The sequence below is a fragment of the Oryzias melastigma genome, linkage group LG12 (genome assembly GCF_002922805.2).
Source record: "Oryzias melastigma strain HK-1 linkage group LG12, ASM292280v2, whole genome shotgun sequence".
Taxonomy (NCBI): Eukaryota; Metazoa; Chordata; class Actinopteri; order Beloniformes; family Adrianichthyidae; genus Oryzias; species Oryzias melastigma.
The window spans coordinates 3232415-3247678 of NC_050523.1; the positions used below are offsets into that span (position 1 = coordinate 3232415).

The 15264-nt window shown below is 36.6% G+C and overlaps 1 protein-coding gene and 1 long non-coding RNA gene across 4 annotated transcripts in view; both read left to right on the forward strand.

Annotated features, from left to right (window-relative positions):
- Positions 1-784: 784 nt before the first annotated feature.
- Positions 785-15264, forward strand: part of pde8b (phosphodiesterase 8B) — a 55435-nt gene continuing 40955 nt past the window's right edge. For 2 of the 3 annotated variants that reach the window (XM_024299071.1, XM_024299070.1), the window contains exon 1: positions 785-999. Coding sequence is in view for 1 of the 3 variants with exons in the window: in XM_024299066.2 (XP_024154834.1) it covers positions 9509-9790 (282 nt within the window). In the remaining 2 variants the exon portion in view is untranslated. Of the gene's footprint in view, positions 1000-8896; positions 9791-15264 lie in introns of those variants that run through there. The other variant, XM_024299066.2, reaches the window with a different exon arrangement.
- LOC118599425 lies at positions 11373-14547 on the forward strand. Its single transcript, XR_004948762.1, has 2 exons — positions 11373-13175; positions 13265-14547. It is a non-coding gene; the product is annotated as an uncharacterized LOC118599425 (long non-coding RNA).

Consider the following 15264-nt stretch of genomic DNA (forward strand, 5'->3'; position numbering starts at 1 on the left):
TTTGACATGGTTTTACGGTTTATTTGGGTTAACGTCTGATTTTACCACAGTGTCTCTAAATCTTACACTCGATTCCTGAGCATACACGTAGGACTCTAGAGCTGCAGCAGCTTGGTAACTGGAATGCTGCATAGCTGTTATCACAGTTTTTTTTAGACCAGGCTGTCCTCCTTCAACATGAAGTTATCATAATTTCTTATTACTTTGACCTAAATGTTAATTAATTTCATTAAGTTTAAGAAACAAGTATGTTAAATGATGATTTCCAAACTGAAATTACACATTAAACAGCTGACATGATGGTGATGGTTCTAAAGCTGCTGCCTCACAGGCTACTGAGCCAAACATTGTAACTGAGATGCTGAGACCTGCTATCTGCTCCCTCCTGACACTGACAAACTGCTCCCGCCGCCTCTCACTATCTCGCCTTATTGACAAGTTTCAGAAATTCCACGCATTCTGTTTTTCCTTTTATTAATAAAAATATTGCTGTTCTTATCATAAGACACACAGTCGTGTTATGGACAGACTCCTGTTGATGCATGTTTGTGTTGAAAGTACAGATTCAATCTTGTTACTCTTAGTTTAAATGCCAATCTGAACATTTAGATTTTAACATTAAACAAAAATAAAACTGTGCTATTTCCTACAGGCACCTTTATTTATATCAACATATATTTTTAATAGATTTTTTCATGTTTTAGAAGGCAGCAAACCAAACAAAATAAAGGAACAAGTAGTATTGTATTGTAAGTTCTAATTTCCGAGGTTTTGTGAACGCACCACAAAGTGCCGCAGTTCCGAACATTTTTGTTTTTTGGGCATTTTTAACCATTGTTACTATATGTGGTTTATTATTAACAATACACCATCAGAACGAAAAAAATAAGACGTTCTGGAAAGAATGCTTAAGCGTTCTTTTCAACTTTTTCTGTCATTAAAGAAAAATGGCGACCGCTGATCGGGAAGACACTTCCGGCTGTCAACTAGGAACATCCGGTGAGTTACCCGTTAGCACTTAGCTCTTATTTTAAAGGTTAAATATGTTATTTAACAGTTAAAAAACGATATAAAACTACCCTGTTCTTTTAAAAGAGGTTTGAATTGTCTCAAATTATTTTTTTTATCCTAGTTTGATTCTGTGATTTGGCTCATACAAATTTAGCTCCTCAATACTCGTTTGAGTTAGCCGTTAGCACTTAGCTCTGTTAGATGGATCGATGTGTTCTTTCACTTTTTAAAAATAAGATACTTTTGTAATCCTAATAGATTGGAAGGTTAATTTTGTTACAGTTTGTTCCTGGAAAGACTTTATCATGGAGTATAACCATAAATAGAATAAATACTTAAACGTATGAGAATAAGTTGTAAAATATAAGAACAAAGTAGTAAAATTTTGAGGATAAAGTTGCAAAATTATTAGGAAAAAGTTGTAATTTTGAGAGATTAAAGTTGTAAAATTATGAAAATAATGCTGAAACATTTTTAGACTAAAGTTGTAATTTATTAAGAAAAAAAAGTAATTCTTTTTAGACTAAAGTCGTAAAATTGTAGTCGGAATATTATGAGAATAAAGACATGAAATTATTAGTTGTAAAATTACAAGAAAACGTTTTTAATTTATTAATAATAAAGTTGTAATTTATTTTTGAAAAGTCATAATTTTATGAGAATAAAGTCGTAAAAGTATAAGAAAAAAATAGAAATGCATTTTTTTAATCGTAATTCCATGAGTGTAAAGTCATAAAGTTATGAGAATGAATTTATGATGAATAAAAAAGTCGTATTTTTATGAGAATATACAGAATGCTATCAGGAAAAAGGAGAGAAAGGGCGGGTTTGCTCCATACCAACAGTTCCTTCCTCGCAACTCAGAAATGAATATCTAATGAGCTCCTACCGCTCTGCAGAAACTATGTCCTGGAAAACAGCTTAGTTTTTTTTTTTTTTTGCTAAAAAACAGCATAATTATCATTAAAAGACCACTGGAAATGCTTTAAAAATAGAACAAAACATGATGGGAGGGGGACTTTAACAAAGGCTTGCTCCAGACAGAATACACCGATAACACATAGCAGTCAGTTTGGCTTTACCCTGCAATAGCATTTTTATGAATTTGATTAAATACATTTTTTAGTTCTAGTTGCAAACTCTTTAATGGCCCATAGTTTGAAAACTATATTTTATCAAACTCCTTACGCATCCCTTCCCAGATTTGTAAAACCTGATGACTGAAGGGAAAAGCCTGCTGATGCAGGAGGACCTCACACCTCCTGCACATGCATGTCAACAGCACACACCAAAGCCTCCTTCATGCATCAAAGTGTAACATAAGCCTGCAGCGTGCATGTGTGTGCTAAGGGGATTTAGTGCAGGCGTGCATAATTCCGGTTTAGAGAAACAAAGGCCTGCTGATGTCATAACGACGGGACATTCTTGCAGGTTGAGCAGAAGCGAGAGAAATCCAGCTTCCACATAAACAGGATGAATATGCATCCAGATTCAGACACTTTGAAGTGTCTTCCAGGAAAACTTCCACTTTTTCTACACATTCATATATTTGAAACACAGAGAGAAACTTATGCTAAGCAAGATGTTTTGGGCTTTATAGCAGATTTTACTGTCATGAGATGAAAACACGATTTTGTTATTTTGATGTCCATTTCCTGATTTGTTTCCTCTCAAAATGTGTTTATGTCCTTTTCCTTTTAGTATTGTTTGTCTACATAAGCCCATTCACTTATTTGTAAATTCAAACACCATAGTTGCTTGTTTTAGCTCTTTTATTGCACATTTTTCCTCTTTTCTGCATCTCTAAAAGCTTGAAGTCAAAGTGTTAGTGATGCAGGAAACAGGTGCTACTCTGCCCCCTACTGGCTGACAGAGGACCCACAAAAAAATCACATTTACAGACATGTATTTGTAAATTCCTACACTCAACATGCATTGCTTAGAATTATGCCATTTATATTGTTTATATCATTTTACAACTGATAGAGCAATCAAATATGGAAGAAAGAGAAGCAACTGTTTAAGCTGCTTGTCGTTGGTGGTGAAGGTTTGGAAAATCTCCTGCTCCTCATAAATGCACGTTCTTCACAAATGTGAACTCATATAAAAGGAAATGAACTGTTGTTCTAACACTATAGGATTTATTGCCAAAGAATATTTTTACAGCTATGAAATCATCAAAATTTCTTCTCTTCTAGTATTAAGTTAAAAAAAATGTCTATGTGAGTTTGGTTCAGCTTGAGCCAGGAAATCTCGTATTACATTTTCACAACATTCTGGAAAGAAGCCCTTACCATAAATAAGTATACTTCAAGTATATGTTTTAAAGTATAGTTAAGTACAGAAAAGTATATTTCCTGAATTGTACCAAGTACACTTAAAAAGTTAGCTGGCAGTTTACTAAAAAGTATACTTCTTGGGACTAAATTGGCCGAATATATTTGAAAGTATACTTAAAGTATCCTTTCTGACATAATTTAAGTTTACTGGCAATAGACACTAAGTTTACTTTAAGTTTATGAAAGTAAACTTTGAAGTATATCTAATTTAGCTTTTAGTTTATAAACTCCTACTGATTAGTGTATTAAAATTCATTTTTAATATACTGTAAGTATCCCAAAATACATCTACTCCACTTTTAATTCTGTGTAAGAAAATGTTTAAGGACAGTAACAAATATAGGCTAAATGTATTTATAGTTGTAGTATATTTCTAAGTATAACTCAAGTATACTTATCATGAATTTATGAACTTGTAAAGTTTATCTCTAATAAGTAACTAAAAAGTAAACTAAAAGTATCTTAATTTTAGTTTTAAAAAAGTATAGTTAAATAAACTTGAGTATACTTATCTTTGGTAAAGGAAGGAAGGCAAAAAAAAAGAACACAACTTTGTGAGCTTGCCAAATGAAAAGTTAAAGTTTTAGAAAAGTTTTGGAAATCAATCAAATCAAATCAAAGTTACTTTATTTTTCCGGTAGGAACTTCCTTTGCTGGTGGGATCNGAGGATTCACTTAATCACTTATTAACGTTCAAGCAGAACATTCGCACGGTCCAGACGATCCCAGCAGCGTGTCGCCGTCACAGCGCCAGGAAAAGTAAAAAACAACATTTTTCTCATCTCATTTCCCAATGATGCTCAAAGAGTTGGGAGGCAATTAATTAAAACCTCTAGATGGAGTTTAAATTTGTAGCTGGTACTAATGATTTTTTTCTAAAATTCAAGATGGTGGCCTCTCCCTGAGGTCAGAGGTCAACAAAACTTCAGTGGTGGTTGTAGACCTAAACTGGAGGTTTGTATCTTAAATGTTTTGAAGATCGCTCAAACAAAAGTTTATTTTGGTGGAAAAACTTGCCACAAATCTCACACTTTGCCAGAAAATGGCCACCAAACTATAGGTGGTATGGCCATCCCATCCTAAAAACTTCCTTTGGATATCTCCAACACGTGTCTTTTGGTTGTATCAGAGAATCTTAAATACTTTTTGAGATCAATGAGAGATTTTAGCCCCATTCATCTCTATTGCCTGCTGTGATGTCACAGTTTTTGGGTGGGGGTTTATTGTTCACCATGCCCAAAAGTCCTTTTTGGGCATATAGTTTGGGTACTAAGTGCGTGCAAATTTTGGTGAATTTTTTGGCTGAACCTGAATTCTTCCCCTACCTCACCGTTTGTTTGGACATTTGGAGGGGTAAGGTTGTCTGAAATCGTTTTTTCAAGGAGTGGCCATTAGTGCTACCACAAATGATTATTTTAATAGTCAACTAATCACCGATTATTTTTTCCAATCATGTCACACGCAAACTGGATGTAAAGCACACATCTTAACTATCATTAGCTTTCAATACCAAGGGTGTCAAACTCTATCGGACAAGGGCTCAAAATCCAAACTAAAGTGTGGAAACCAAGTCATTGGACCAGAGACGCGTCTCTTTCAGTGGCGTTCCGTCAGGGCCTGCAAAGCCTTCAGTGAAGGCCTAAAATTATCTGAAAAGATATTTCTTGTTTTGGAGCCATGTAGCCACAGCAAAGGTCTTCAGCTCTTCATGGAGGTTGCTGTAGTCTTTGTAAAGGGCGCCATCTGTAGTCAGAACATGATATTGCACCAAGCTGGATTTCTACATGCACATTTAGGAAAACTTCACCTTTAGAGGTTGTCCTTTTAGTCTGCTGGTCAAATTACACAGATAATTTAGTTATGAACGATCATTAAAAACAGTTTATTGATCATATCAATTCATATTTTCATAGTTTGTCCAAAGTTAAAGTCTGTCTGTCCACAGATAAAATCCACGAAATATTTTCCTTTGTAACTTTAATGGCAGTTTTAAACTTTATTTTCAATGGATTTCTAATAGATACATTAATTTATGTATTGATCATCAAATTGAGTTTTGTTTTGGTGACTCAGATCTTCACAGACATCATTTTGGTGTTGAAGTGATGAGCCCAGGAGGCTTTGGACATTTTTTTCTGTCCCACGCTCTGAAATCTGTGAATTTAATCTACATTTGCATACATTAAATAAAAATATATAATTTAAAAAACAGTAGCTGCTCGGTTTAGGCGCGCCATCCCTTTGCGCGCGCTTGGAGGGAAAGCGCGCGCAAAGTGCGTAAAGCTTTCCAGACGCGCAAACTCTGCGTCTGAGGACACTAGGGCCGCTCGGACACCAAGCTTCACCTGAACCCCGGTGAGGCGGCCATGAAGGAAGCCTCCTGGCCCGGACCGGTCCAGTCTTAGATGGTCCGTTGGAGGTGGTTCGGAGGTGGTTCGGTGGCTGCAGAGACATGAGCGGACCGGAGCTCCCCCCCAACGGAGCTCTGAAGGTAGGAGAGAGCCCATCTTTACCTGTCAGGAGTCCCAAAACTCAAAGCTCCAAGTTAAAAACTGCTAACAAAATCTAAATAATGACTAAACGTATTAAAACTCGTGAAAAATAGCTTGTTTTTAACTCCCGTTCTTATCATATTATATTAAAATTAATTTCAGTGTTTGATTTAAAAAAATGCTCCTAAATAATTTTACTTTTCTTTTTCATGTATGTTAAAAGGGTTTTCAGTTTTTTTTCTTTTGAAACTTTACTTTTTTGATCGTTTTGATTCTTGATGTGCAAACGAACCGGCCACCAGGGGGCGACCTCAACAACTACAGCCTCTGCTGTCCACGAGAAAAGTTTACACTTTTTAAACATTTTTTGATTGCTATAAATCAGTGATTTCGGGCACAAGTGGGGGGAATGAAAAGAGAGTTTACAGTACAAACAATTACAAGTTTTAAGTACGTAAAATACCCTTTTTCTTATTTTCTGTCTTGCAAGAAAAATAATCTTATCAAGAAGTTTTTGACAACAAAACAGTCTTAGTTTTAGAAAGCATGTCTCAGTAACTAGAATTTTTTTTTTAAATAATTCTTGGTAAGACTATTTTTTTTACTCAATTTGAAGATTTTTTTCACTTGTTTTAAGAGAATTTTTGAGAGTATTTTGCTTGCATTAACAATAAACTTAGAGAGCTCTTTAAAAATGTACTTATTATTTAACTTGATGACTTCAAGTCTTTCTTCTGTTTAGTGTGAATGAGATGAAACAGTTTCATGTTAAGCCTTAGTAACATCTGCCCTGGATTTTTTTCTTTTTAATTAAACCTTTATTTAATCTGGTGAGCTTTGATTTTAATGAGAGGAGAGCAAGACCATAAGAGTTTACTATACATGAACCTGTTTAAAAACACAGTAAAATTAGCCGTGGATACTGCAAGTGCTTTGTCACCAATGGTTTCAATCCCGACTCTGGTACTTACCCCCTCTGATTCATTTGTTTGTGATAATGGAGGCTCTGGTTGACCACAAACACCTGATCCAGGTAATACATGGGGAAGGGACCCGTGGGGCGATGGTTCTTTGTGGGGGACGAGGCTTCAGCATCCCTGAGTGACTTTATGATCTGGTAGAAACCTGATCCTAACAGTTAGAGCATTGACTGTATCTGAAGACAGGAATGAGTCAGTGTGAATTACCCATAGAAAATGGATTACTTCAACTTCCAACCAAATTAAGTCAATTTAGTGGCCATCTTTTCTTAAAACAGGCGCCGTCATGTTGGAGCCAGACGCCGTCAGTAAGATCAACCGCTCTGACCAATCAGGAGTGAGCTTGTCCACACCCCTACCACTTGAAAGAGATAAATCTGTCAAACATTTTGAACGTTAGACATGAGGGCCAACAGGCTCCACCTACTTTTATTGAGACATCTGATTGGTTAGTTTATAACTTGAATGACTTCTGCTACAGACAGAAGTTGCTACTTGGAGCCAGCAGGTACTTCCTGTTTGGAACGCCAAGAGTCCATCAGTCCAGTTCTTATTTACAGTCGATGTTTTTTCATGTTTGCATTCCCCCTCCCATATTGTAATGTAAAACAATGACAGCTTTTTCTGACATTTGTTTGACTAATTTTGTATAAGATTTGCAATTTATGAAAGTGACTAAATTACTGAAGCATTTAGCAACAGACAATTAATAAACAGTTGTTGTTCCTACAGGAAATTATTAGGGGGGGGACAGATTCTGGCAGGCTGGATATGAGGCCTGACAGAATCTGGGCCCCTGTTTTTGTTTTATGTAGAAAATTTGGATAAAAATGAAATAAACTCCCAAAAGCCCCAGAATAAACTATATCATAAACATCCACCTTTGCAATATTGATACAAATTCTGGCAGGGGATACATATCTGGGCACAACACCGGCAGAGGCTGTCCAATGGCAGGCAGATGTGTAGTTTATCATAGGAAGTTTGATTGGCCGTTTTTCATGTCAATAATGTGACACACTTTACGGTGAGAATGATATTTGCTGAATGCAATTAAAAAAAAAACCCACATATATATATATATATATATATATGTTTAATTTTGAGGGTCCGCAATCTACCCACATGCCCTCCACCCTGCTCTAGCCACAACTTAGTATCACATGTGCAACAAAATGCCGAGCAATATGGGAGCTATCCAGCCTAAAAAAAAAGAATTCTGAAATTCAATTTTAAGATTAATTCTCTTTATTTCTGTGATCTAAGAAATGGCACAAGAACATTTTAAAAACACCACTATATTTATACATTTTTACAGAGCACCTACAAAGGAACATTGAAGTAAAAAAAAATTGAAGTTAATTTTTTTGAAGTAAAAAAAAAAAGAAAAATTCTGGTTCTAAATGGTGTCATGGTAACCAGATTTTTTTTTGTTCAGTTTTCAGGAAAAAAAAATAAGTTACTGTCTGGTCCACACAAGCTATTACTCAGATTTTTTTTTCTAAAAATTAAAGTAAAATAAAAATCTGGTTACTAACTGAGATAGTAACTTGTGTGCACACGATAGTTACTGGTACGTAGGCTACCAGATAGTAACTGGTGCACACCAGATATATATATATATATATATATATATATATATATATATATATATATATATATATAAAAAACGTTTTTACTTCAATTTGTAGTGGAAAAAAAGCATTAATTTACAATCTGGTGCACAATAGTTAATACCCGGATTTTTTTTTTTTTTTATTTAAATAAAATAAATATTGGTAAGTAACTGGTGCGTACTAAATAGTAACTGGTGTGCACCAGATAGTAACCAGAATTTTGTAATTTTCATTATTTCTAGAGAAAAAAAATAATTTACTATCTGGTGCGCACCAGTTACTAACCAGATTTTTTTCTTAAGTTTTAATTAATAAAAAATCTGGTTATGAATTGGCGCATTCAAGTTACTAACCAGATTTTTCTCAAAACTTCATTTTTTTACATTGATGTCCCTTAAGGGACTCCGTACATTTCTAGCCAAATGTTGTTTTTTGTTCATGCTGTGAACTGTTAACTCGACGTTTGGCTGCATTTAGACAGTAAGGCGCGTTTTCATCCGACAGGACCTGATTCATCACAGCCCAGCTTTAAATGACCCCTGGGGTCAGATCAGGCCTCCTGAGGGATTAGAGAGGTCCTGCTGCAGAGATGGGAGTGAAACAATGTGAGTAGGGAGGGAGGAGAGAAGGAGATGGACCAATGATCCTTCAGCAGAGGAGCTGATGAGGAGACGCAGGAAGAGTCTCATTGAGACGCTTTCAGGCTGAAACGCCAGAGGATGCGCGCGGAAGCCGGATGTAACCGTGACGAGGAGCTGTCAGGGGGTTTGCTCCATTAAGGCTATTAATTTTACTCATTAGCGCGCGTCACGGGCGGCGCAGGCCGTCGGCGGGGTGGATTACAGCCTCCAAAACATCGCGTCCCCGATGTGAGAACGGAATTCGAGGTCGTGCCGTAGCCGGACGCGGAGGAGAAACCGGATTGAAGCGCATGATCATCCGCACCTTCCCCTCCCTCCATGTCCGCAAACGGAGCGCAGAGCGCGTGGATCCCGCCGCGGATGCGCGGACTGAGCGGCTGCAGCTCCAGGCTGGAAAGTGGTACCCAAGCGTGGGCTCTGCGCTGAGGCATGGGCTGCGCTCCCAGCATCCACGTCTCTCAGAGCGGGGTGATCTACTGCCGAGACTCGGACGAGTCCAACTCCCCCCACCAGACCACCACCATCTCGCAGGGCACCGCCACCGCGCTGCACGGGCTCTTCATCAAGACCGACGCGGCCGACACCATCCCCTCCGTCATCACCTACCAGAGCCGCCACGCGCGCAACAACTCCAGCCGGGAGCGCAAGGACAACAGCGGCGCGCACGTCCGCATCGAGGCCGAGACGCAGACCAGCAACAGCAGCGTCAAGGTAGGGGCGCAGGACGCACCTTCACCGGGGTGGAGGGAGACGGGCACCCGGAGGAGGAGGCCTGTGTTTGGGCTGTCATCAGCAGAGGAGGCCGGGGGCTGCGGGGCTGCTGAGGCTTCATGCTCTCCACAGTGAAGCCTCAGGTTTGTGTCTGTGACCTCAGCGTGCGATCCTGGACTCAGATCCATGTACCCAACAGGATCCATGACCTTATATTCCAAAATGCATGTCTTTCATAACACATTCATGATTCATTTTAACAATTCAATTCAGTTTGAGGTTGACAATATAATTCATATTTGTTCATTTTGAACAATCCCATTCACTGACTTAAAATCGATTTTTAATAGTGGGGGGGTTAAATGCATTGGTTATGATCTATAAACGATTCTGAATCATTTTAAGAATTTGAAGTAATTGAAAATCTGATTTAAAGTTAAAGTAACAAGCGAAACTAAACGCGAACCGATTTTCACGGACAACTTTGACGAAGGCGCATAAACATGGCTGACCTTCCAGATCTCTCATCCGACCAGCCCCATTTGGAAGCATTCTTAGTGTCGAGGGTCACCACATGTAAGTTATGTTACATCAAAATGAAATACATGAAACACAAGACATTTGTGAAATCACAATGTGCGGCTATTGAGACATTACTTATTTAGTTGAGTTAAAGAGCGTTTCATTAAAACTGGTCTGATGATAAAACATAACTTTATCTTATTCAAGGTTGTTTAGTTCAGGGAGAATTTTTGCTCTTTTGATGCTGTGAAAGATTTTTGATCTTTAAATGAAATATTTTTCATGTCAGAATGTTTATGTTCTCAAAAGTTGAGCAAGTTACTGATCTTGTCTTTTCTTAAAAATACACTTTGGTGGAGAAAAGTACATCATAGTGGTCTAGTGTACATGTCAAAGTCAAGTCAAATGCTAGCTGTTTTGGCTAGTTTAGGCCTTTATATTTAAGTTTTTTAGGCTGTTTTAAAGTTATTCTTATATTTGCATGCTAGCTGTTTTGGCTAACCTACGTTTTTTTCTTAGTTTTTTAGGCTAATTTGGCATTTAGCTAATATTTTAGCTGTATGCTAACTGTTTTGATTTTTTTTTTTTATGCTTTTCTATTTAAGTTTTTTTAGGCTGTTTTAAAAGTTATTCGAATATGTACATGCTAGCTGTTTTGGCTAATTTAGACCTTTTTCAGTTTTTCAGAATATTTTGAAGTTACGCTATTTTTTTCAGCTACATGCTAGCTGTTTTGGCTAGTGTTTTTTTTATTAGACTAATTTGGCATTTAGCTAATATTTTACTTGGACATCAGCTTCAGTGCATTTAGTTATCAATTTCAACACCTTCAGCTATCATTTCAGCCTCTTCAGTGGCCAAATTCAGCTAACAGCATTCACACTAGCATTATCACATAATGCTATATATAGTTCATAATTATGTTAAGAAGTTGCAGTTTTAAAGTTTTAAAATGTAGTTTTAGAGTGTCCAATAAATGTTTATCTTGCTCATCAGCGACCTTCGGTGTGTTTTGGATTTTGGCCTCTTGTGAGATTGAGTTTGACACTCCTGGTCAAGTATTGTAGTTAAGAGAAACATTTCCAGATAAAAATCCAGATCTGGGATGCATTGATAATCGATTTATAATAAAACTATTTTATAATCTGATCGAATCGTGAGGTGTTTCAAGATTCCCATCTGTAATCTTGATCCCAAACTTCCACTGCAGGTGAAGTTTTCCACATTCCTTGTATTTCTTGTCAGATAATCAAGTGTAGATTAAATATGTGTTCAAACAAACAAATTAACAGGAGTTAATGTCAAATCTGTTCACATTCTAATTTGATAAAGTTCAGTCCACTTTTGTTTTTCCACTTTAAAATAATCATTGCTAGAACATTCTACCACATGTTTGATCACGTCTTTGCTAAATTCAAAGTGTTTCCACACATTAGACTGGAATGATGGATGATAAGTTTTTGTCTGCTGTGATGGTCGTTTTTAGTCAAATAAATAAACAGATCGATTGATCTGGTTGGATCGTAGGAATAGAAATGTATTCATTGGTTAATTGATAAAAACATCACTCCTGCTTCTGCTTTGGGCTGTTGGAAAGATGCTAAAATCTCAACGGCGTCCCTCTTTTAAAGACCCGCTCAGATAAAAATTGTGTTTTTGATGTTTTTAACATGTTCTTCTTTTTGTGATGTAGAAAATACGCCGGGTGTCTCCCTGCTCCGCTCCATTTGTAGACAAATAGATCCAGGAACGTCTTTGTTTTTCTCGTCTGGAATCTGGTTATTTCGCCATTTTTATTGTACTGGTTGGAGGTGGGAGGGGCTGTAAGCTAGCAGAAGAGAGTGTAAACAGAGAGCTCTCAGCAACAGGGAGGGAAAGGAGGGGAGAGGTTCATTTCTAATGAAATCTTGCCACTCTGCAGAAACTATGTCCCAGAAAGCGACGCACGTTTTTGATTTTGGCAAAAAAAAAAAAAAAAAAAAAACATTAAAAAATTGTTGGAGTGGGACTTTAAAGATTTTTGTGGAGCCTCACAAAAATGTCATTTTTAAGACAACTCTCACTTACTACTGTAGGTGCAGAATCTTAAAGAAGACTGAAAATCTACTTACTTAAATTTTTAAGGAGAATAGCTAAAGGGAATCAAATGTAAAAGTGAGGTTGCTGTGGACTGATCATTTTTATGATTATCACCTCGTCTGCTTACAGTGTGTGCAACATGTGATGTTTGCATTAACAGAAAGAAGTCAGAAGATCTTCTTGCAAAAAGACCAACGTAAAATATTGATTAGTTACTGTGCATCAGAACATGTTCCTGCACTTTGGGACTTGTAGTTATCAGGAAATAAAGTTAAGAGATTTAAGTTGATTCATACTTGATTTAGTTTTACTGTAAATTAAATATTTTGATTCCAAATCTAAACATTTAGCTTCCTAAAATGCACAAACTACAGATTAAAAACCGTAATGACCTAAACTGGGTTTTATATGTATATATATGGATTTGTCTGTGTGTAGTTTAGTTTATGAATTTATCATTACAGCACAAATACATTAAGCTTAAAAAGCAAAGATGTTTGCAGCAAATTGTAGATATATAGCTAATAGTAGAAATCACAAATGCATGATGGGAAATTCAAACTCAACTCTGGGTGTTCTGTTGTTTCTCAATGAGGTTTTAAAGATTTGTGCAAAATATTATATGTTATTGTTAAATTTACTTTTATTTATGTATAATTTTGCCAAAAAATTAGAAAATTAATTTATTTTTTATTCAGGTTTCTGTTTAAATCCAGGAGCAGATGATCCAGAAAACACAAACCCTTCAGCAATCAGGTGTTGATTCACACTCATCAGGAACTAGGTTAGTACAAATCTGCCCTGATGGGGGAGCAGCAGCAGTGATGGGGTCAGAAACGGTTAAACATCTTTTTTTTGTTTTATTGACTTCAGCTACATGAGGCCAGAGTGGATAATTACAGTGGAAAAACCGGCATAAGAGTCCAGCCGTCCATCAAGAGGGCAGAGCCGAGGTCGCAGCAGAGCTGACGGGATGAAAACGATGACCGTAGTGGAAACAGGCGTCAGTTCAGATCACATCACCAGCCCTGCGGTCCTGTCAATCAAACCAAAAAAAGTCCTGCCCTTTCGCCTCTGGAAGGTCTAAACTCCCACCGGTCCCTGTTTCTGTCATGAGACATGGACAGTAAACCGCAGATTTTCATGTAGTTTTATTTTGAAAAATAATATTTGAATTGTTTTTGCAAAATATTATCTCAAAAATTGAGTGAATTTATTCATCCATGGATCAAAAAAGTAAATCATACAACAATTACATTTGATAATTCTACATGTCCTTAGTTGTTGTTCACTACAGATGTTTATTTCAGAAGATGTAATTTAATATACTTGAGAGGAATGTATTTTAGGGTAAAATAAAAAGGAAAAACTAGTAATATATGTAGAAAAAGTGTTAAAATTAAAGTTAGAGGAAGAAGAGAAATAGAAAAAAATAATTCAATAACTCACAAAGGATGATATTTGTTATTTTTTAAATTCCCATAACTGCGTTTTCTTTAAGAACGTTTATCCCCTACAAACACAAGTCTTTCTGTCGAGGAAACAGCATCACAAAATGTTCACTTTTCCTGCTTTTTTCCCAAACAGTTAAACTGTAGGAATGAATGACGATGAATCAAAATGTAAAAACAGAATCATCTAATCATCAGCTTAATTAACCCAATAAACACGTTTTACAGCTTTCTTTAAAGTCCCACTCCAACTATATATTTTTTCTATTCTAAAATCATTTCCAATCGTCTTTAAATTAATATTGTGCAGTTTTTAGCTACAATCAAAAGGCCTGTGTCCTTTTTTTAAGAAGTATTTTTTATAGAGTGGAAGGAGCTCATTAGAAATTCACTTTTGGGTTGTGTATCTTTTGATACGTAAGTTAGCCTCACTAATTTCCCATCATCCCTTTGTTTCCACTCTCTCCCGTTAGCCCAAGCTAAACAGCAATATTGGAGCTATGTAGCCACACAGTTTAGATCCAGATTCCAGCTCAGACGAGGATGATGAAGATGGATCTGTTTGTCTGCAAGTGGAGGATCAGAAATTTGGAGACTTTGTTCCTCTCATGGTAGTAGCCGGGTCACCGGAGCTTTTTCAAGCCGCCGGTTTTCACTTTGTTCCTGATCATGCACGACTTGAATGAATAAATACTCAGAAACACAGTTTTCTCTTAAATTCTTGCATACATGTGACAGAAAAAAACTGCAAGAACATGTTAAAAACAATAAAAATATGATTTTATTTGGAAAAATTGAAATTGCTTTGGGAAAACTTCCATAATTTCTTTGAGAAAATAAATCATTTTTGTCTTAAAAGTCAACTTTTGTTGTCATATATTATAAATAAAGTGACAAATAGTGTTTTGTAAAATGAAAACGAAACTACTCTAACTTTTTATTGTCTAGATATTTGTGTCTGTGTTTTATCTTGTCTAATTTCAGATCATTCTTTTGTATTCTAAGCTTTTACTTTTTATTTTAGTGCAGCGGTTTGTGACTTGAATAGATTTGTGTGTTCTGTCAGCTGTGTTCCGACCCGGTTCTCCTTCGCTCACACAGACAGAATCAATGGTAGCATTTATTATTAAAGCCTCTCCCTGCAGGATCTCCTCCATCCTCCACGCTGCTGATCCAGCTCAGTGTAGGCCTGTGTGCGTTTACGTACACAAATCGTTTGTTTACCCCTGTGGTGTGTACTGCATGGGTGTGAAATGTCACATGCGCGGGAGCAGATGCTGGTAGTTTGTACAGAAATCTCTGCAGAACTCTCCGTCACTGACAGAAGAATTCTCAGAAGAGTTCAAATCGCTGAATTATAAGAAACTTTCTGATTGAACTTGCAATAGTCAACTCAACTAAACACTAAAAGCAGTTTATTAA